The sequence below is a fragment of the Diplotaxodon limnothrissa genome, linkage group LG18 (genome assembly GCF_057381915.1).
Source record: "Diplotaxodon limnothrissa isolate DT_005_m linkage group LG18, D_limnothrissa_male_GT1.1, whole genome shotgun sequence".
Lineage (NCBI taxonomy): Eukaryota > Metazoa > Chordata > Actinopteri > Cichliformes > Cichlidae > Diplotaxodon > Diplotaxodon limnothrissa.
The window spans coordinates 39481564-39504384 of NC_140613.1; the positions used below are offsets into that span (position 1 = coordinate 39481564).

The 22821-nt window shown below is 40.8% G+C and overlaps 1 protein-coding gene across 2 annotated transcripts; it reads right to left on the minus strand.

Moving 5' to 3' along the window:
* Positions 1-1369: 1369 nt before the first annotated feature.
* On the minus strand, positions 1370-8694 carry LOC146614163 (uncharacterized). 2 transcript variants are annotated; one of them, XM_085376997.1, is made up of 10 exons: positions 8571-8694; positions 3708-3848; positions 3425-3564; positions 3172-3308; positions 2968-3066; positions 2730-2848; positions 2353-2612; positions 2076-2262; positions 1774-1901; positions 1370-1687 (listed from the first exon to the last, which is right to left on the minus strand). In XM_085376997.1, exons 1-10 carry the CDS (start codon positions 8692-8694, stop codon positions 1370-1372), a joined length of 1653 nt encoding a protein of 550 aa, XP_085233123.1. The 2 variants fall into 2 exon arrangements, with proteins under 2 accessions (XP_085233123.1, XP_085233124.1); XM_085376998.1 differs by having other exon boundaries at positions 2730-2829; positions 2973-3066; positions 8571-8657.
* Between the last annotated feature and the right edge of the window lie 14127 nt (positions 8695-22821).

A 22821-nucleotide genomic window follows, 5' to 3' on the forward strand; every position in this document is an offset into this window, starting at 1 on the left:
ACATGAGGTAGCGTAGGATCTCTTTGTACACTTTCACAGTGCTGCTTATGCATATCAAGAGTTCTTAGTGCAACACCAGAATCATCTTCACAGAACACACTTTGAAAACAATCCTTCTCAAGCAGACAAAAACGACAACAATATCGAGCTGCAAATGATTCCACGAACCCAAACAGACTATGCAAGCCAAGATTGTCCCCAGTGACCTGGATTACAGTGCCATGAACCAAGTGTTTAAACATGGGAAGTTTCAGTCCCTCTGTCTCAAGAACTTTCAGATCATTGACAAGTGGCTCAAGGATTGAATTAAAGCCATAACGCTTTGAGTCTTGTGCATGAAAAAGAGCACACAAATGAATATTGACCAACAACGAATTAAAGATTGGAGGAAAATTCCTTAGTGTAAAGTATATTGCACCTAATTTATGTACACCCTTTTTAGAGCCCAGGGGATTTGCAGTTTCAAAGTCATCATAAAACAGTTGAATTTGTAAGGCATCTTTTTCTGCAGAAAATAGGGGACATCTTTTAACATAGGCAGCATCGATTAAGTCTGCATACACACCTTCTCTGGACATATTCCTCGACTTGAACATGTCGACAACATGGTGGTTTTGAAAGATAGTTTTCAGTGTTTCCAAAATAGGAACATATGCAAACCTATCGGTTACAATGACTTGATCAAAAGTCCCTGTGATCTTGTTTCTTCTACTGTCAAATCTTGTGCCAAGCACCATTTCAACAGGTTCAACAGTTGCCCATTTTTGTTTAAAGTGCCTATTTCGTTTAGCTTCTGAATTTAACAGTGTGAATGGGTTTTCAAAGTTTTTGAATGACTGCTCTAATTTCTTTTTACTTGAAGTGTCCTGTGAAGGTAAGCTCTGTAAAGCTGCATCTTTAGCCTGAGTATGAATCTCAAAAAACACTTCCTCCATTGAGGAGACAAAACTATTCACAGTAGATTGGCTTAATCCAGCTGCCCTGAGCTGTGCAACAGTAGAGGCACACATATCCAAAGTGCTCTTATTTGAACTTTTCAACATTTCAGATGTTGTGGGTGTTTCTTCTACATTAGTTGACACCACCTGCCCTGTAGTGATAACTTCTTTAATTGCCACATCAGGCTGTAAATTAACATCAGTGTCAGCCTGTTGGTCGAAATAGTTAAGGTGTTTGGTATTTAAATGTTTTCTAAAACCTGAAAAAGTGCCAAACACACAGCCACAGTCACGCTGGGCACATTTAAGGCGAAGATTTCTTCCAGGTAAGTAACCATGGACTAACCGTAAATGCCTAACAAGCATGTTTGAACCAGTAAACTCAGCCTGACAGACAAAACACTTCATGATGGAGAATTAACCTTCAAGCCCTAACGAAGCAACCTTGTCCTTATTTCAGCAACTCTGGGACTTTCTTTGATTTTGCCAACATCTATATTGTACACAGTGGTTTGGATGAATGTGTACATGTTGTGAAGCATGGTGTTGTAAGATGTGCCAAACACAAAATGTGCTTTAAACAGTTCATCAAAAGCACCAAGTGAAGAGGTAGACTTGCATGGTATGGCATTCTTGTCAAGAATAATGAAGAACTGGTGGATGTCATGCTTTTTCACCCCAACAGCCAGGAGGTAGGGTTGAGTGCTGGTAGTGATGGCATCAAGGTGCTCTTGGATATTTGTTCCAGTCTGAAAAGACAAATACAGACAGGCAATAAGAATCAAGTGTTTCTTAAACTGGTAATTCATACCATAAAAATAGAAAAGAAACAAACCTTCTTGAAGACCACAAGATGCCTTTCTGCTTGAGAAGCTGACACCTTTCCTGGTCTCTTCCGACCCTGACCAGATGGTGGAATCAAATGTAATAGCAATAGAATCGCTGAGAGGTCACTGTCCCAGCCTGAAAAAAAAAAATTGGTTTTATAATAAAGTTGAATCATCCTCATCAATAACAAATTTCAATGCATCTGCATTGACAAAATGTTTGAGTAGACCCAAAATACAAAAGGACAGCTGTTCTGTGACAAACATTATATATCCTGTGAATGTTCTAATTAAAGAAATAACAGCTCACCAATGTCAGCATTAACTTCAGTGGCATCCTCAGGAGAGTCAGCTGCCAGCAAGAGTTCTTCCAGGTCACTGGTAGAAGGAAGCTTTCTGCCTTGTTGGATAATCTTTCTTTTGAATGTTGTTGGCCACCTCTCCAGCAACCTGCCTGATACATCCTCACCAAACATCAGTACAAAATCCTGTTCGATCTGTAACAGGGATAGAGAACAGAGAATTATATCTGCTATCTGCAAAAAATAAAATGTGTTTACATTGTCAACGTAATGAAAAATATTCACCAAGCCTTTGATATCTTTGAAACGTGGAAACACAGACAGTATGTTGCTTGACAGCAGGGGGTCAAGGACCATGTTGTGTCGATAAACAAATGTCAACTTCATCTTCTTCTTGACTGTGTCTTCATCAGCTGAATGTTTCATCAGAGAGATTGCTTCCTTGCACTCATCCTCACTCAGCACGTTCTCTGTAACAAACTGCAACTCTCGTCTGACAGTTGGTCCACCACACTGGTCTTCACCCGATGATCCATCTCCTGGTGCTAGACAATATGAAATACAACTTTATCAAAACTAATAATAACATTTGATAACCATTATTAATACAGAACCATAATTTGGAACTGTATTATACGTTTCCACTGAATTATAAGTGTTACCTCCAGATGTTAATCGCCTCTCTTTAGCAGTGCATCTCTGTATGGTTTTAATCCTCCAGGCCAAGTACCCAGTGCCACTCTCGCCATCATAATAATGTTCCTTGGAGAGTGACATATACAGACATTTTGTTTATTAATTTATCAGTAAGTTATGTGACCATGAACAGTTGATAAGGACATACATTTTGGCAGGATTTAAAATTTTGATTTTAGTTGTATCAGTTATTGCTGTTAGCTACTTACATAGCCATTTTTTGAGTACGGGTCACTGAGGTAAGGGAAAAAGGTTACAATTCCTCTGGCATACATTTCTTTTACCTGCCGTGGTGGTGATGTACTGCAAGATCAAAAGGAAAAGAACTAGTCAGCTTCGCTGGAATTAATAGAGATTTAAAATAATTTGAAAATGATAGTAAAAATCACAGGGCCAGAAATAAATTACCCATTTTTTTCTGTCATGTCAGCTACCAGTATGTTGACCATTTTTCTTCTGGTTTCATCCACCAGGGACTTGGTCCAATTGTACTCATTTATTATACGTTCTCCACCAGGTTTGCTTGTGAGAATGGATTCCACCAACTGGAAAACACAATAAAAACATTCTACATGTTGATATAACCACTACAGTTCAGAACACTTAAACTACAAACAAAAAAGACACTATTAGAAGAATGTGGAAATCTGTTAACTCTTACTTGCTTAGCTTCTGCATCCAGCTTCTGACGTTTCCTCAAAGGGCTGTCTGAAAGGATGACCGTATCCTGTGAATCTGATGAATATGGCGATGATAACTGGAACTGCTCAGGAGACACTTCTGCAACAGATGTTTCCAGACCTTAAAAATAGGAGCAAAACAAATCAGTTTACATGGTCCCTCCATAGACTCATTTTATACACTCTTTGATTAAACAATGTAATAATGACACCAAAAAAAAAAAAAAAAAGACATCCAATGAAACACAAATCACTCAAACAAACCTGTTTCATATTTGATGGTTAGTACCCCGGTTGAGGGATCTGTTACTATATCCTCAAAAACATCCTCATCCAACTCAGTCCCTGAACTATCAAAAACTTTCACTCCTTCTGTTACGGCTGGCGCACCAAACTTTGCAAATGCTGGAAACAAGCACACAAGTTTGTGTAAACAAAAAGACATGACATTTAATGTTTTGTAGCTTAAAATGAAGATCATTTCAAGATACTCTTTCAAAAATGAGTCAGATAAACAAAGCCTAAATTATTAAGCGCCTCTAACATGCTTGATAAGTGGTAGATTAAAAGGAGTGACACTCACATTATGCAGTTTTCCCCCCCACTAAATATACATTCATAACTAAGATGCTTCCAAAACACAGATCATTTTCAATTAATCATAAAATGCAGTTTGAAGAGACTAAATAACAAAAAGAACTTAAAGCCTCTTGTACACCTTTTTTTTTTTTTTTTTTTTTTTTTTTTTTTTTTAAATGACATCAGAAACAGCAGTATGCGACATTACGTGATGGCAGAGCTTCAGTTCATCCTTTGTCATTTTTTTTTTTTTTTTTTTTTTTTTTTTTTTTAATAAATAGGACAGGGGGAATGAATGAGAGAGAGAGGGGGAGAGAAAGAAAGAAAACCAAAGGGGAGAAGAGACGGTGAGAAGGGGGGGGAAGAGAGACAAAAAAAAAAAAAAAAAAAAAAAAAACTCCTGGGTCACCTGTATGGAGAAAAAAAAAACAAACAAACAAACAAACAAACAGAGGAGACAGCAAACAACAAAGAGCAACATAATAATAGAGAAAACAAAGCACCATCACAATAAACTAGCTAGTCATAGATATCAGTATTTACTAAGTAATAAACAATATTGTGCAGCACGCAAGATAGACAGCGCACAGTGTGCTTTGAGGCAGCAGCCAAGAAAGCTTTAGTCCGCGTCTGTGAATACCCATGTGTGCATACCTGTGTGGATCAGCATGCTTGCATTCCAAAGGTTTCTCCATGTAATGATCTGCTAGGGAGTGTGGGGGGGCCTCAGCCCCGTCCTCCAGGGTGTGAAGCGGGTATGGAGGAGATCAAAACTCCAGATATCCAGAGGCCCCCAGAACACAAAAGACCATGGAAGACCAACAGAGGGGCAGCCGCGCCACTGTTCCAGTAAGAGCTGAGGAGAGTCCCAGATGAGGGCTCACTCAGCAGCCGCGGAGCAGAAGCCAGGGGGAGTTGCAGTGACGCGCCCGTGAGCTCCGCCGGCCCCCAGCTGCGCCTGAGTGACCGAGCCCTAGGCCGAGAGGCCGGGGGCACCCCACCTCCAAAGGGGGCCCGAGCGAGCCCCAGGCCCCAGGCCCCGACAAGCGGCCGCCAAGGAGTGAGCCGGTGTGTACCCGGACGCCCACCCCCAGACACAAAGAACCACCAACACACCGACACCTGAGGGAGTCCGCCACCGGCAGGGGAAGTGGTGGTGGGTGGAGATAGGCCTCCAAACCTTGGAGGGCCTGAGGTGTCCCCAGAGAGGTGGCGTCTGATACCCAACCTGACATATAGACACAGACATACAGGCACACACAGACACAAACATCCATTCCCACCCTCATGCTCTCATATGCACTCACTCCACACTCAACCAACGTGGAGACAGACATAAAGAGACGCTGTACACACAATCACACTCCCCAAGCGTACTCTACAATCCGGGTCTAGGTACCCTTGCCCCTGGAGGGGGGAATTGCACCCAGACCCAGGTGGTGTTACCCTTTTCCCTGCGGTGGGGAGAGGCAGACCACCCCGACTCCGCAGCAGCAGGGAGGCCCCACACCCCAGACCGCAGTCGGACGGCCAACTCCTCCTACTAGCCCTCCCGCTCCAGCAGGCCGCAGAGAATGGGGGTGGGAGAAGACTCCAAACCTCCCTCCACCCGCTCATTGTAGTGTTGATGCATATGTGTTCTAAGGTGCAATTAAAACCCAGGAGGGCATGGAGCTACCTGCCAAGGAGCAGCAGGTAAGCGCATAGTCCCTCCTGCTAACCCTCAAAGACTAAGTGTATTTAAAATTGAGAGGTGGGCAACGACGTCAGGGGTGAGGTATACACCCTGATGGTGATTTGGACTCCGTGATTGTGCCCACCCCCAAGATCCTATATGTATGTGTAATGAGAGTGTGAATAATGTGAATGTCTAAGATGTGGGATAAAATTGAGGCAGAGGCAGCCAGAAGGGGACAGGGGGGGGGGGTAGCCTCCTCTGCACCCTGGTGACATACCCCCACTCCAAGGCCCTGCATGTGTGGGTGGTTGTGGAGGAGCGGGAAGAGGGAGGCAGCTGGAGATGGGGAGGGAAGGAAGGGAGGGGCAGGTAACCCCTCCCTGGGGCCAGCTCCCCCGCTGACCCCAGTAGGCACTCCCACCCTCCGCGACCCGCCAGGGAAGGGGGGCCCAGGCCCATCAGACTGGGGCCCAGTGCAGTAGCGCCCCCCGGCTCCACAGAGCCCTGGACAGTCCACCCAACCCCACCACAGAGAAAACTGCACCCACCCCACCAACCACACATCTTCCAGACTACATAAGACGGTAAACGCCCAGGCTGAGATCTTCCTCCACCTCTCCTGTATCTCCCCCTCCTGCAGAGAGTTCCTGAGAGAAGAAAGCTCCTGCCAGATGTGACCATCCCCCCCACCAGTTGAAGAGCCCCCCAGGCGGCTCGATGCACCGGCGGCACCCTGCTCCAGGGCCGGGCCCCCATGCACCCACCCGCCCACAACCCCGGCAACACACCAACCAGGACCCGAGCCCCCGAGGCCCGGCCCGGGCCCCCGCCCAGAGACGGAGCACCCCCAGAACCTCACGCCCATCCCGGACCCACCCAGGGGCAGCCAGGTTGCCAGGTCAGTAACCCACGTCCGTCAGCACAGACCCTCCCCTAGCCCCGCTGCACGCAGCCGCGAGGAAACAGTCACCTGAGAGCCAACAGAGCCCTCAACCGGACGTGACCGCTACCCCGGGTTGAGCCCCCCAAGGAAGATGCCTCCGGGGAACCCCCCGACGCCCTAAGCCTGTCCCTACCCCCTCACCAATCACAACAGTGAAGGCGGGACCAAACTATGACCCCCCACCCCCACTAGGTGATGGAGCTGATAAAAGGGGCCCAGAGCAATTGATCTGATGTGGTGGCAGAGGCTGTGTCAAGACTAATGTAATCTAATAGATAATTTCTATATTGGTTAGAATTAAGATTATTTTTATTTTTCCAGTTCATGAGGACTGTTTTCTTGGCTATGCATAGGGCAGTGAAGATCATATGGGCTATATTCTTTTCTGAAGTGACATTATCTAAGCTGCCCAACAAACACACTAAGGGGGAGGTTGGAATGTTACATTTCAGACATTTTGATAAGTCTTCACATATCTCGCGCCAAAACTTTTGCACTGGTGGACAGAACCAAAGAGCGTGGATGTAATTGTCTGGTGTATTGCCTTGACAGTGTGAGCAGTTGTTGGAAGATGTAAAGCCCATCTTGAACATCCGATGACCTGTATAGTGCACTCTATGAAGTATTTTGTATTGTATTAATTGCAGACTGGGATTTTTAATTAATTTAAAAGTTTTTAAGCAAATCTGAGACCAGAAGTTTTGGTCTAGGTTGACTGATAAATCTGCTTCCCACTTTGCAGTAGGAAGGGATATTGATTCATCTAATTTAGAAAGTGTTCTGTATATTTTAGATAATAATTTGGGGGATTTAAGAGTAAGAAAATGTGCCGCACTTAGTGGTGTTTGTAATTCAACTTGACTGAGGTTAAATTTCTTTTTTACTATGGATTTAATTTGTTGATATTCTAAAAACCTTGTCTTGTTGATCCCATATTGTTCAACTAGTCTGTCAAATGGAATAAATTCTGTTCCCTCTAATATATGTTCTAAGTATTTAATTCCTTTACAACTCCATTCTGGGAAATTAATCATATTATTGTTTTGTAATATGTCAGGGTTATTCCAGATAGGTGTACGTTTGCATGGGATTAATGAAGACTCCGTTATTTTTAGAAACTCCCACCACGCTGTTAGAGAAAAGCTGATGTTGATACTTTTAAAGCATTCATGTCTTTTGATGTTTGAGCTAATAAATGGTAGGTCTGAAATCTCTAGATCCTTGCATAGTGCCTGTTCAACATCTAGCCAGGGCTCAACTAAGAAGGTATGTTTTAACCATTCTGAGATGAACTGAAGCCTATTGGCTAAGAAGTATTGGTGAAAATTAGGCAGATCTAATCCTCCTCTATCCTTGGTTCTTTGTAGCGTTTTTAAGCTAATACGCGGGGGTTTATCTTTCCAAAGGAATTTGGAAATATATGAATCCAGAGATCTGAACCAATCTTGTGATGGTTTGTTAGGGATCATCAAAAATAAGTAATTTATTTTTGGCAAGATCATCATTTTTATAGTGGCGACCCTTCCCATGAGTGATATGGGTAAAGATTTCCATCTAGTCAGATCGCCTTCTACTTTCTTTAGAAGTGGGATGTGGTTTAGTTTAGTTAAGTCTGAAAGCTTAGGAGAGATATTAATACCTAAATATTTAATGTTTCCGGATTGCAGTGGGGCAGAGGAAGAATTATGGAAGGAGCAGTTAATGGGGAGAACTGTAGATTTTGGCCAGTTAATTGAATAATCTGAAACTCTTGAAAACCAGTTTATTAAAGTAATTACCTCAGAGAGGTTGGTTTGTGTGTTTTGCAGAAAAAGCAACACATCATCCGCATAGAGACTGATTTTATGTTCTATGTTCTTACATTTTATGCCCTTAATTGTTGTAGCCTGTCTAAATACACCTTTTTAATACAATGTTGGTTTCTTACCGGCAATCAAAAACTCCTTAAGGCTTGGCTCAGATACTCTAACAAATTTCTGCACACCTCCGAGTTTTGCTTTAAGCAGCATGCTTCCTGTAGACAGTAATTTCTTATAGTCAGTGCTCTTCATTGAACTACAGTAAACAGAAAATGTGAATATTAAAACAGTCCCATAAACAGCCTTGCAATGTGATTTCTTACACTGTATGTTACTTTTATGTCAGTGTAACAAGGTGTCAAGATATAATCCTCAATACAAAACTAAAATAATAACTACTACTTTTTACCATTTGTCTGACCTAACTTAGCACTAGGGAGCCAGTATTTTGTTCATCTTTAGTTTAACATACTGAACAGTCTGGTAACCAAAATGGAAAAAGCAGCAGGGTAACTTTTGTCAATACCATCAACTCACAATAAATACAAACGCTGTCATCTTAAATTCAAACTACTAAAAAAATGCATTAAAAACTGAATCCTGGACATTTTGGATATTTTATCAAGCTTTTAACACCTGCTGGTTGTAATTCTGTAACTGTAAAATCGCTGAAGACAGCCGAGTTAAAATAAGACAATAACCTTACTAAAAACGACCTCTATATCTGGTACCTAGGTATCAAAAAAAAGAAAAAAAGAAAGATGTAACATTTAGTGTACAATTTTAATTAGTTAATGCTTGAGTTAGGTAATTTAAAATTTAACGCTAACTAGCGAATTGCCCGCGCACTGAGGTTAGCCAAAATGCTAGTTAGCTAGCTAATGTTAATATATAGATCCCAACACATGGAGGGTTTCATTTAATGGAATTTCGAACATGCTAGAACACAACACAATCACCACTACACACTGAAATAAATTTTGATAACAAGCCTTACAGTCCAACACTGATATCAGTCAACTTTTTTAGCTAATTAACAACCTTACATTAGCATACAGATAGTGTCACATTTGCTTCTGGTACAAAATGAAATATATAATAAACATGGACAAAAGGAATGTAACCTTATTTTAACGTGCTACCTGTGCTTAAAATGTCGAATTGTTGGTTTAATAAGTAAATATGAACAACTTACCCTGCAACTGATGTGAAGAAAATGGCGTCGTGAAAAATCCTCTTGGTTTGAAAACCAGTCTGTGGTGGGAGGAGCTTTCTAGAGTAACGTTGACACTGTCTCTTTTAACTCCAGGAATCATCACCCACACTGGGGGGCGTTTTGCTCCAGCTGTTGTTATAATGACTCTATTAGAGTAAATACACTTTAACACTGCTGATTTAACACTGGGAAATTTACTGTGTAGTTCTGCATCATGTTCTACATCTTAAATCACTAAATGGATGCATCTTTCAGTATGACGATCACCCAAAACATACCAAAGGCACCAAAAGACAAACATGATTGTAGCTGTCCTGACCTCATCCATTACACTGTAATTGCACCAACCTCAACTGCAACCCCCCCCCCCCCCCCCCCCTTCAAAAAACGTAAAAATACAGTACAATGTACTGTGTAATAGTAAAGGAATTTTCTGCAATGCATTGTGAGATCAAGAACCCCAAAAGGACGGAAAAGTAAGAGAGAGGGCAGCCATTACACTCTCAGACTTCATGTGGTTTTGGACTCTGTAGCTGGAGAAACTGCTTTCATGTTTCAGTGGTAAATATTACATTATATATTTTAATTTATTAAAATAACGTGTATCAAACAACTTAACATGTTTTTATTTAGAAATAATTGTTAATTTTGTGTTAACTGGTGTCTGCTGTAACCAATTAAGTTGGGAATGTTTTGCTAACTTATTTTGAAAATAATTGTGATTTAGGTTTAACATGACTTAAGCTTTCCCTTTTAATGAATACTTTATTTTTCATTATGATGCCACCAGTTTTGGCCTCCAGTGGTCAAATAAAGAACATTATTTGTAAATACTAACCTTAGCTGTTTGTCTCTCTTTAGCTTTACACAACTGCGAGCTAGCTAATGAGCTAAAGTCAATGCTATAGATGACGCATGCAGAATCTGCGGTAAGTAGCAGTACCAGCAGAGAGAGATATTTAATTTTTAGCCAGTATAAAATTAATCACATCAAAGTGTTTAAAAAGGCATTATTAGCACATTTTCATGCAAATACATATTATCCACTAAGATTAATAGTTTCTGGCGATTAAGTACCCTAGAATTTACCTGTTGGAGTCAAATTGTTAAATGTTGTCATTGTGTTACTTAAATGTGTAAGTCTTAGTTCAAGCAGCATGATCAAAAACATTCCTTTGTTTCTGTCCACCTCCCCAGCCTCTTGGTGGGGGAGGCTGTGGTGTCTTATAGGGACATATCCTATGTGAGGGTTCTGTTTCTTATTTAGTGAGGATGTTTTACTTCCCACCTTTGTTTGTGTATGGTGAGACCGTTAGAGGGGTTAAGCCATACACAGGGTGGGGGAGATTACCCTTTGGCGAGGAGGAGGTCACAAAAACGCACCCACAAACACAAACACACACACTCACATGCATACACACACACATTCTGGCACATGCATACACACACACACACACACACACACACACACACACACACACACACACACACACACACGCAGTGTTTTAACCTTTTGTGACCATAGGGGGGGTTTACAGTGGGTGGTGCTTGTATTCACTGTATTCAATAAAAGGCAGCAAGGAAGGCTGTTTATTTGATGCTGGCTAGGAGACGGGTGAGGAGCGTTCAGCTCCAAGAGCCTGGTTCCGACCAGCCTCCCTTGCTACCAAGTAAAACCCAGTTCCGTCATTGTCTTGCTTTCTTCATGAGGAATAAATCTCTAAACCAGCGGTGCCTGTGGAAGCGCAGGCCCAACAGTACCTGATACGTTTTTCGCTCACTACTGACATCTTTTCTTTAAATATATTATCTCCCCTTGCTCGTACTGCAATTTCTGCATGCAGTAATGTGACCTCTGTATGTGGCTGCGGTGGACCAGCATGTCTGTTACAGGTTTTGCCGGTTGCTTTGAATGCCATGTTTGTCAAAGTTTATCAAGTGTTTTGTTTGAGGAAAACACCTAGAAGACGCTTGAATGAATGTATATGAAAATGTTACCATTAGGACAAACTGGTTAAAAGGGACATTTAAGTGTTTAAATGTACTGTTGATGCACAGATTAAATTCCTAAATTTAAGAAATGCGTGCCAAATGGTGTATTAAGTTGTAATTTTATAGAAATGTATGCTTGAGGATATAAAGAAGTACATTTAATCAGTTTTATTGAAAGAAAATGCCTGTAAATAATAATATAAACAGAATTTTCCTGTCAACGGAAATGTCTGTTAATGGTACAAAAATATACTGAGAATAAACTGAATTTTCCATTTTAGAGTTGAAGGAAATGAACTCATAGGATATTATAGGTATAGGCTTAAATGGTAAATGGCCTGTATTTATATAGCGCTTTACTAGTCCCTAAGGACCCCAAAGCGCTTTACATATCCAGTCATGCACCCATTCACACACTGGTGATGGCAGCTACGTCGTAGCCACAGCCACCCTGGGGCGCACTGACAGAGGCGAGGCTGCCGGACACTGGCGCCACCGGGCCCTCTGACCACCACCAGTAGGCAACGGGTGAAGTGTCTTGCCCAAGGACACAACGACCGAGACTGTCCAAGCTGGGGCTCGAACCGGCAACCTTCCGATTACAAGGCGAACTCCCAACTCTTGAGCCACGATCGCCCTGTTTATATTATTATTTACAGGCATTTTCTTTCAATAAAACTGATTAAATGTACTTCTTTACATCCTTATGATGTACTGTCAATCTACAGAACCATTTTGTTTTACCATACAGGAAATGTCTGTGAACTTCCATAAAACTGTAAATGTCGTGGCAGAAAATTACCAGGACATTTTCTGGGTTTTTTTTCTGAATTTATTTTTGTACGGTGTGAATTTAGACTCTAAAGGTTCAGTGTGAGCAGAAGCCAAAAAGGACCTTATTTAGATGAAAAGGTAAACTGCCAGTTTATCTGCTTAAGCAAGCAAACGTCCATGGTTAGCAAGCTGCATGTATTAGCATACATTAGCAGACTGAAGTACTAATATAATACTAGAATTTCACTAAAACTAAAGCATAAGTTTCATAGACTGTCTGCAGATAAACCATTAACAATTTTTCCAAAAAAATATAACAACAGAGGAGAGGTTTAATGGCTCGGAGCAGGGGATGAGGCCCTTAACTCGTTATGCCTATTTGCTATAATTGAATAAAGCCAGATAGTTAGATTTTATGGTTGCTTATAATTTCAGTATACTGTAATTAGAAGCAACCATAAAATATAACTATCTGGCATTTGTCTTTGAGTCTTTGAGTTGTATACAACTCAAAGACTACCATAAAGTAGTGCACTCCAATGACTATTGCCAGTGCATTTCAGAAAACAGCTAATTCCAGTGCCATTAAAAAATTGCTTTCTTGACTTTCAGTTGAATTTATTAAGTCCTCCCTGGTGTCAGTGCAGAAGATGAAGTGACTATCCCGAGCACAAAAGCTAGGTGGAAACCTCTAGATTTGGTTTTCACATTCCATCATGTGAGAAGAAGGCATGAATAAAGTAGTAGGAGCCTGAGGGAGTGGAGGGGAGGGTTATTGCATCAGGTGAGGGGATGAAAGCACAAAGTAATCATTATTTGATATTCTTTCACCGGTTTTCTCGATCATACTCCCTGACTTCTATTTTTAACTGTTATCATTCCTCCCCATGGGGATCTTGTTGCCAATTCCTCCCAGTAGTCATAATTGCTTCGTTGGTCTCTTCATGTAATTGCCACATGCTGAGTAATCCTGACCATGGGCCTGTGCTCGGTGAATGACTAACGATTACTTCATTGATTACCCCTTTCTCTTCCCTTCCTCCTCTCCGTCTCTCATTTCTCAATCTTTCCATGCCCAGCAGTAATTTCCTCACTGCTATCTTCTGCTGTTTCCTACCGCTGGGTTCACAAGACTGCATGCAGCACAAAGTAGAGCCTTGGTGGGTAATTCCCCTCCTGGCTGGTGGTCAGTGTTGTGTTTTTATACTTTTGCTTTATTTTATTTTGTTCCTCAGACTACTGTAGGTTTGTGCTTTCATGAAGTGGAATCTAAACAGTGTCAGTGGTGAAACGAATAACAAAAAGGTTGAGATCGTGAGATGGCACATTTGTTTAGATACAGAGAGCTATGACAGCACTTAAGAGAAAGAAATGAAGAGGAAGGATAAGAGCGAGTGTGCACTTAGCATAAACCAGTGTTGGACTGACAACTAGATTGCAGCAAAGCTGAGAACCCTTGACTGAGGTTGGTGTTGAGATCGTAGGTGGAGTTTAGATGTGCTGCCCACTCCTGATTCTCACACGAAATCCACTGCCTTGTTCAGAAACCCATTTCACAGTCAGTTTAACAAGCCACTCCAGTAGGAAATATTCATACTCTCTTGCCTTCACACCACAATTTCTTTCAAGGGAAATTGAAGCTCAGATTCTCTGGGAATGAAGTTCATATTTCTTTTGTTTATTGTAGAGAGACAGAGAGAGAAGTCATAAAAATGACAATATCGTGCTCTCGGAGTGAGCGCGGGTGGAACAATATCTGATTTCTGTTCTGGGCCAACAATAATCCAACAGACAATTCTTTCATTTTCCTTTTTATTTTTTTACTGCCAGTCATAAACAGTGCTCTATATTCGATCCGACGTGGAATACAGGGCCACAAACGACACATTACAGACTGGGAAATATAAACCCAAAAAAGATCCTCGCAGGAATAATAATAATATGCATGCTGACAGTTTATGTGTTGGAAACTACAGTCAAAAAGGACACTTAAGTAAAATAAAAATGAAAGCATGTTATGGTAACTGGTATGAACTATGACTTTTAACCACCGTCTGCACTGGTTTGAACTATTTCAAATCAGCCTCTTAAATAAAACCTTTACCCTAATTTCAATGCTATTGTATCAGCTTACCATCTTCTTTTATTATTTTAGCTGAAGAATTTTTTTTATGTTTCTATCAGTACGAGGGAGCGAAACAACTTTTATAATTGGTTTAATTTTTGAGCTAATAAATGAGACATGAAGAAGCTGTTTCATTTTTAATGCTAACCCACTGCTCTGCGTAGGATAAGTTGGAATGGGTAAGAGATGCGGGGTTATAATTTGCCATTCAACATCTGTTATTGTGCACATCCAATTTTTCCAAATCAGTAGGTAGGGTGCTGTACAGTTCAGTGTGTCTTTATGAAAATTTTGTAACATGAGTGCAAGGTGTGCATGGGATTTTATTTTCACACAGTTATAAAAAATGGTTTTCTCAAAAATCTCTCTGTGTTATGTGAAATAAATGGGAAGGTATTATTTCAACAGTGTTTCAAGCTAGGCTAGGGACTTTAAGCATGAGTCCACAATAATATTGCTGATGCAGCCATAACCTGTTGGAGCCTAAGCAAGCCCATCGGGTTTAGCCTGTGGAAATCCAGGTGCAGCTGACAGGTGCAAGCAGGCCAGCTGAGTGTCGCTGCAGTAACTGAAACAAAAACCTAAATGTGGGTTTGGTGAGTCCATGGCCTCAAAATAATTCTGGCAAACCATCAGGCAATTAATGAAGAGGAAGCTGTTCACAGTTTATACAGTCTGGGTGGGGCGCTGCTAAACTCAACAGAGGCAAAAATCAGTTTTAGGTTTTTGTCCTGATGGCAGAACACTGGACCAACTCTTCGTGCTATTGAGGATTTTTGAGGATCAGGGTTAATTTGGTAAACAGGCAGACAAAGAGAGGGCATTCAACTGCATCACTTGACAAAAGAAAATTATTAATTCTCTGTGGTAGACCAAAATCCTAACCATAACCCCAACTCAACATGGAGGCTGTCTTGCCCAAGGCAGACTGAAACAGCCAGGGACAAAACCACCAAGCTTATAATTAGTTTGTGACCTGCTGTACCTCCTGAGATACAGACACCCCATTAGAGTTCAGTTTTCCTGGAACATTACTTCCAAGTGTTCAAGGGGAAGAACCATCTCAACATTAACTACCAAATGAATCTTAACCGCAAGGTTGCTGTCTGTGCTCTGCCTGGATCCAGGTAATCCTTTAACACCTCACTTGGCAGCACATCCCTAAGAGGAAGGTAACATCAGAGACTACAGTAAAATTGCTTCAAGAGCTGGATCACCGGGGAGTAAATTTACAGGGCCAAACTATAATTTTAACCTTGATAATCTTAACTGGTAACACTGAGGGATTTGTTTAGGAGATTTGTGTTGAAAAGGGACAACATCTTTATGTGATATTTTTGCAGCATGCACCTTTTTTGTGACCTTTGGATATTGTGTATACAGGTAGTTACGTGTTTGTCAGAATGTAACTCTGATCGCACCTCTGTGTTTGTCAAAACATGTTACATATTTCAGGATAATCTCCTGCTCTTTAAAAAAAAAAAAAATTTTTGATGCTCTGAGAATGAGAATTGCTTTGTTATTCCCACTGTAAAGCAGGAAGGAGGAAGAAGAGATGCGATTATGGACTTGTAAGTGACACGGTTGATGATTCAGAATTCAAAGCAACACTTAATGAGATTTGTTCTGTTTGCTGAGACACGGATTCCCATCTGTTTGTTTTTTTCTGGTAAGTGTTTCATCTTTCTTTGAGTTAATAGGGAGAATCGATGTTACCATTTGTTTAAAATGTTGATCAGGTGTATACTGTCCAATTCTACATTTTACTTTCATCTCTACTTTACACTAGAGATGGCACGATACCACTTTTTTTATGTCCGATACCGATATCATAAATTTGGATAGCGGCCGATACCGATATGAATCCGATATAGTGTTTTTTAATCAATAAAACTGTTTTTTAATATCTTGCTGCTTTTTGTATAAGTTCATACTCAAGTAAAAAAAACAAAAAAACAAACAAACACTAAAGCTATTCTGTTATACCTGTATGCAAAAAATACACTGCACCCAAAATATTTAATAGTTCAGCAATACTGATCAATCTAATAAACTTAAACCTGCTCCATCCTTCCTATTCTGGTATTTTAAAGAGTAAGCAAGCTAACTAATAGGGTTCTAAAACTCCCAGCAAAAAAATAAAAAAATAAGGAACCACCCTCCACCTCATGATGCTTAATCGACATAATCAACTTTAAGTTGATGCAGTGTGAAAAAAAATGCCCAGAAATCAATTATTTTTCAAGAATAATTAAATAGATTCAACATCTTTCTTCTACAGAACTGCAGACTGCACAGATGGTTCCCAAAGGAAAAAGTACTATAGCTTACTAGGGTATATTAGACTTAACAGTTACTATATACAGTAATGGACTTCTATACATTTTACATCAGATTAAAACTTTGGGTGTAAGATTCGGATAATTTTTTTATTAAAAGCTAGACATTTTAGAATTTGAGACATTTGAGAATAAGAAAGAAAAGTATGTCTTTGTGCCCCCTTTTCCCTGTTCATGCCCTATCGGCCCCCCTGGCTAAACTTTGCTAGATCCGCCCCTGCACAGTTACCAGCGTCAGCTACGTAGAAAAAGATCCTGGTGTACAAAGTAATATTAAATAAATTCTAACAACAGATTATCAAGCTTAAACGTGCTGCTGTTGTTCAGCCGCTGGTTTCCTCTTTCTGGCTCGAAGTGGGCCAAAAACAAACAAGAGAGACGGACTCGAGACAGAAAAGCCGATCAGCTGATCATTGATCAGTTTCATGACTGAAGTAGCAACAGGAGAGGGAGGGAGAGAGAAGAGGCAATCGCTCCATATAGCGGTTGTTAAGCTTAACGCGGGAATGCTTTACAAACATTCAGAGATGAACTTACACACTTGCTTTACTCCTCTCTCAGATAACTTCCTCGGAAATGAAATGCTGGTTTGGTAGCGAGGCTACAAATACACACAGCCGCTCTATCACGTGAGCACACTGCTCCGACGTGCTACGGTTATGAGCCGAGTCGCCGTGTCGCAAGTTTTGTGAGGTGCTTTTTTGATATTTAATGGATCGGATTACATTTTTTTATTTCTCTCCGATATCCGATCCAGTAATTTACGTCAGTATCGGACCGATACTGATACGTAATATCGGATCGGTCCATCTCTACTTTACACAACCACCACTTATCTGTCAAGCTGTGCTTTTATATGTGCTTTTCTGTATTTCTGAAAATGGTCAAATAAGCTGCTTGAGAGGGAGCCTGAAGACCACAAACAACAGAGGTGGGATTGGTCCTTAGATAGCTGCATTGAAAAAATTCAGGAAAAGTAAGTAACTAATTACTTTTGAAAATAAGTAATTAGTAAAGTAGCCGAATTACTTTTTTGGGGAAGTAATCAGTAATTAATTACTGATTACTTTTTTCAAGTAACTTGACCAACACGGGTGCAGTGTTTCACAATGTTGCAACTAAATTTACAGCAAAACAATTCAATTTATGGGATTTTAAATTATGCTACAAACCATTAAGAACGTTTTGAGTATTTTACTTCAGAATAATTAATTTTGCTGTACACTACTGTTCCACTGTAAATAAAAGAGCTGAGCTGTCTTACTGTCTTTCACTAAAAGAATAGCTGTCTAGTACAAGTGGAAAATCCTTCAAAGTAAAAGCATTTCTGGTTTCAATAACTCTGCACTGCCAAGTTGGATTGCATGATATGACCAACTGGAAAGCTCTGCACTGCTGAGTGGGTCATGCAGTATGACTAACTGGATGAATCTTGTTTCCATCACGTTTTGAATTCTTTGACCTCCCATATTAAACCCAGCCACAAGGGGGCCAAATGACAGTGTGTCCCTAGTGCAAGTCCCAAGCCTGGATAAATGGGGAGAGCTGCATCAGGAAGGTCATCCAATATAAAACCTTTTCCAAATCAAACAAGTTCAAACTGGCTGGTGAGCCTAAGTTGGCTGTTACTTTCATGTTGATACTGAGACCAATAATTTAGATCACCTTAAAGCAGTAACACATAGAATTACATAGCAGATTGTAAAATATGTGGAAAATTCCACATCTTTCTGATATATTACCATGACAGTGAAAAATTTATCTCCATTGTAAAAAGACATCACAAGGGTAGTACGACTTCTAAACATTGGTAGGGGCTGAAAAGATGGATTCTCCACCTTGTCTCAGAAGTGAGATTACTTGAAGATGATGGGTGAGGTGTATCACTGTGTGTGTCTTATTTATACATATAAAGGTGAGAAGTAAAAGAAAATATTTCTTCTATCTGTTTCAGCCCCAGACAGTCCAAGGACATGGAGATTAGGTAAATGTAAATAAAATGGTAGCATGTGTGAAAGTATGTTTGCCTTTGTACATCAACCTCCTGATACACTGGAGACCTGTCAACCCGGCAGCATGTTTTTAGAAGTTTTACACTTCTCATTAAACTTTAGAAGTGGACAGTAGTAATTAGGTAGGATAAGAGAAATCCAGATGATCTTTCCATAGCTTTTCCATAGTCCTGCAAATTGAAAACACAACAGCAAAGCAGCACTTAAACAGTTTTCACAAGCATCTAAAATGTCTGTCTGTTATAGAAACATCGTCAGAAGGTAACATCATTTGGGGGGAAAAGACAGTTAAAGTGGCGACTGAAGAGAAGAAGGTTTCTGTGTAACTGGAGTTAAATGTGGCACCTATGCATTTCTAGGTAGTCAGCTAAAAACATTTGTAAAATGTAAAGCAGTTGACTATACACGTAAGGTAAATGAATATATAGATCCTCTAGACTTGCCAGAGACTGTTGCCTGTGGTTGTGTGTTGAATTTACACATTTCTAATTTTAAATACCTTTGAACTGTAATGCAGATTGGCAGGTGAGACAACTCTAAACAATTAAAATCATCTGGATTGATTTAACAATTTTTTTCCTTGAAATCCCAGCAGCTGTTAGCAGTGCCAGTGTATAATAGCAATCACTGCACATGAAAGAGTCTGTCTTCTCCCTAAGGGACTAAGTGAAATATGCACTTTTTTCCTTCTGTTGCTTTATACATCCATCTTTACGTAGACATCAATAGCCTTTCTGTATGTTTCATCTCAGAAAGGGACAATGATTCAAAGGAAGCCTGTCCTTCTCACTTTTCTCACTTAAATCATCATCATCATCATCATCATCATCATCGTTTATTTGTATAGCACTTTAAGAACACACCAGGCAGACCAAAGTGCTGAACAACACAGATCAAAACAACTACCAAATTAAAAATACCATAAAATCATTACATACAAAAAAATAAATAAGAAGGTGTCAGTTTCCTACAGAGTTAAAAGCCAGGGAATAAAAATAGGTTTTCAATCTGGACTTAAAGACCTGCACTGATGACGCTTGTCTAATTTGGAGGGGAAGGTTATTCCAGATCATCGGAGCCGCAATTGAAAAGGCACGGTCTCCTCTGCATTTCAGCCGCGACTTAATGTTGAGTCATGCCATAATCAGCCATATGGTATTGAGTCAACTGAGAGATTATAAGAGAAATACATGGTACTGTATTACATGGTAATACAGTATAGGAGTCTATGGAAGATTTTGATAACGGCAAAGATCATACTTCATCCCCAATCACCAAAGAATTGATCAAAACAGTTACTGAATGATGTTCCTGCAATAACTGCACAGGGTTACAATAGTTTCAGCTATAGTGATGGGCTAATCTGCTCATTATCTCTCCACTCTGTGGTTATTGTCATTCTCATGGTTGTTGCCATTGTGGCAACAGCTCATTTAAATACAGTAGGTTGGGTTATTTAAATAGGTTGCTTAGCACTGAAAGCCGTACCTTTATCTTTTCAAGGATGGCCGTTTGTTTCCTTAAGGGTCCAGTGCTTTGTGAGTCATCCATCCAACCCAGTCTCCAGACCATCCATTCTGCTTTATCTAACCTGCACCTATCACAACCTAGCTACAAACCTGGGCTGCAGTGAATATGCACAGCACATTAGGGTTTTATGAATGAAAATAGAAGCAGTAATTTCCCTCCAGTGACACTCTCCCAAGAAAGTAAGGTTCGCCTTAATGCGCACCCTAATTGTTGCTCCCTATGACTGTGAGAGAGCGAGAGCAGTATTGTTATACTTTCTGGAAAGTGTCACACACGCACATATATATGTATGAAACTGAAACTGAACCAGTGACTTGAAATGTGAATCAAGGCTGAGGAAAACGACTTCCCCACTTTGAGTCTGGTTCTCCTGGTGGCCTCTTCCAAGTAAAGAGGCCTCCACTGTCTCCAGACACTTGCTTACAGGATATGATCAGATCATTGATGCCCACTATCGAATACTGTGGGGTCCTTTCTTCTACTGTATAAAAAGCCCTGGCATGACTGTTGTTTCAAATTGGCACTATATTTACATTTCAAGATTGAACAAGTGTTTCTATAAACTAAAACAGAAAGTGTCACAGTACTGCTCTATGGCCTGAGAACCTGTTGCACATTATATAAATGGCAGTATTTTTTTCCCTATGAGAATTACTCAGCTACAACATAATGTATAGGGTTGGCTATTTGGGGGGGGCGATCGTGGCTCAAGAGTTGGGAGTTCGCCTTGTAATCAGAAGGTTGCCGGTTCGAGCCCCGGCTTGGACAGTCTTGGTCGTTGTGTCCTTGGGCAAGACACTTCACCCGTTGCCTACTGGTGGTGGTCAGAGGGCCCGGTGGCGCCAGTGTCCGGCAGCCTCACCTCTGTCAGTGCGCCCCAGGGTGGCTGTGGCTACAATGTAGCTGCCATCACCAGTGTGTGAATGGGTGGATGACTGGATATGTAAAGCGCTTTGGGGTCCTTAGGGACGAGTAAAGCGCTACATAAATACAGGCCATTTGGATGGTTAGGCTTGCTTTCCTACCAGAAAACAAATGAATTTCCCACGAAGACTCAAAATACAACATACGTGCTGCAGAAATGAAACACACTTCTTATGATCTGTGTTGGCTTGCTGCTTTTCTGCTGTTTGTTTTCACCAAGAGAGGAGGAGAGTCTGGAAGAAACTGTGTGGAGATTCCTTCTCCCTCTGAGGCGGAGTCGGAGATTCAGATATAACACCTTATCGCCATCTTGTGATCAACCCAGCTGTATTTAAGGATTGCTCAGTCTTCAACAGATAGTTAGCTCACTCAGAGTGTGCCTCCTTCGTATTGTGAGAAGGAGTCCCCTCCGCCGTCTGCTTACAATCAAAATCAGCATCACAGTCTGGATGGGACATCTCACTCTCACTATTCTACGCACTCTGCCTGCCTTCCCATGGCTCCTTTCCTGCTCTGGCTCCCACCTGCCTGCCCTCCTGAACCTCTGTCCCCACCTAGCAAACCAGTAGCCCCCTCCTTACAGCAAAATTATCACAATTTCAAGTAAGCCTGAAAGCTTTTTTGCAACATCCTATTTGCACTTGTGCTCTCAGCTCTCTCCTAGAGTAATAACGCAGCTCTGCTCTCTTCCAGTGGCAACTCCCTTCCTGATCTCAGCACTGACTCTGTTGTACATCATCTTCAAACATTATCCTGTTCTTTAATAAAGACTCTGAAACTTGCCACTCTGTTTGAACCTTGTGTATTTTGTGGTCCATTAGTTGTCCACTGGCTACGGCTTTAACAATACTCCCTATCGAAATATATAACTTGAAAATTCATGCTGTCTATCACGTAAAAATGTCAAAATTAATTTACATAAAGACAAACTACTCCATTCTTTTTTGTGATCATTTCACGTTTTCCTATGAGACTGGGCTGGCATCTCTACAGCCTGCTACTGGAACTATGGGAAACATTGATGCTGGCTTTAATCTGGAGTGCTGGGAGTTGTTGATTCCTTTCCTGGTGGCTGTAATGAAATTATCCTCCACAGCAAAGAGAACTTTCTTTCAGTCAGTTTCATCATGACAATTTTTGTTTCGTGAAAATCAATCATGGCACGCAAAAGATTGCTGGTGGTCATAAAAGTAAGGCTTTCTCCATGTATACCTTAGGAAGGACAGGAAACACTAGAAATCTGTGATGAGATACACTTATTCTTGGTAGCACTACGTTATTTGTCTGATTCCCATGTTTAAAATTCCTAGCTTTGTTTTTTTGTTGTTGTTTTTCTTCAAGTTTTCAAAAATCCATCTGTACTGTGTTCTTCCCATTTTATTCCACGTTAGTTTTTATCAGATTATCACTGCAAGATCTATTGCATTCAACTGCTCCTCAGATTTTAGAGACATTTTAAAATAAACT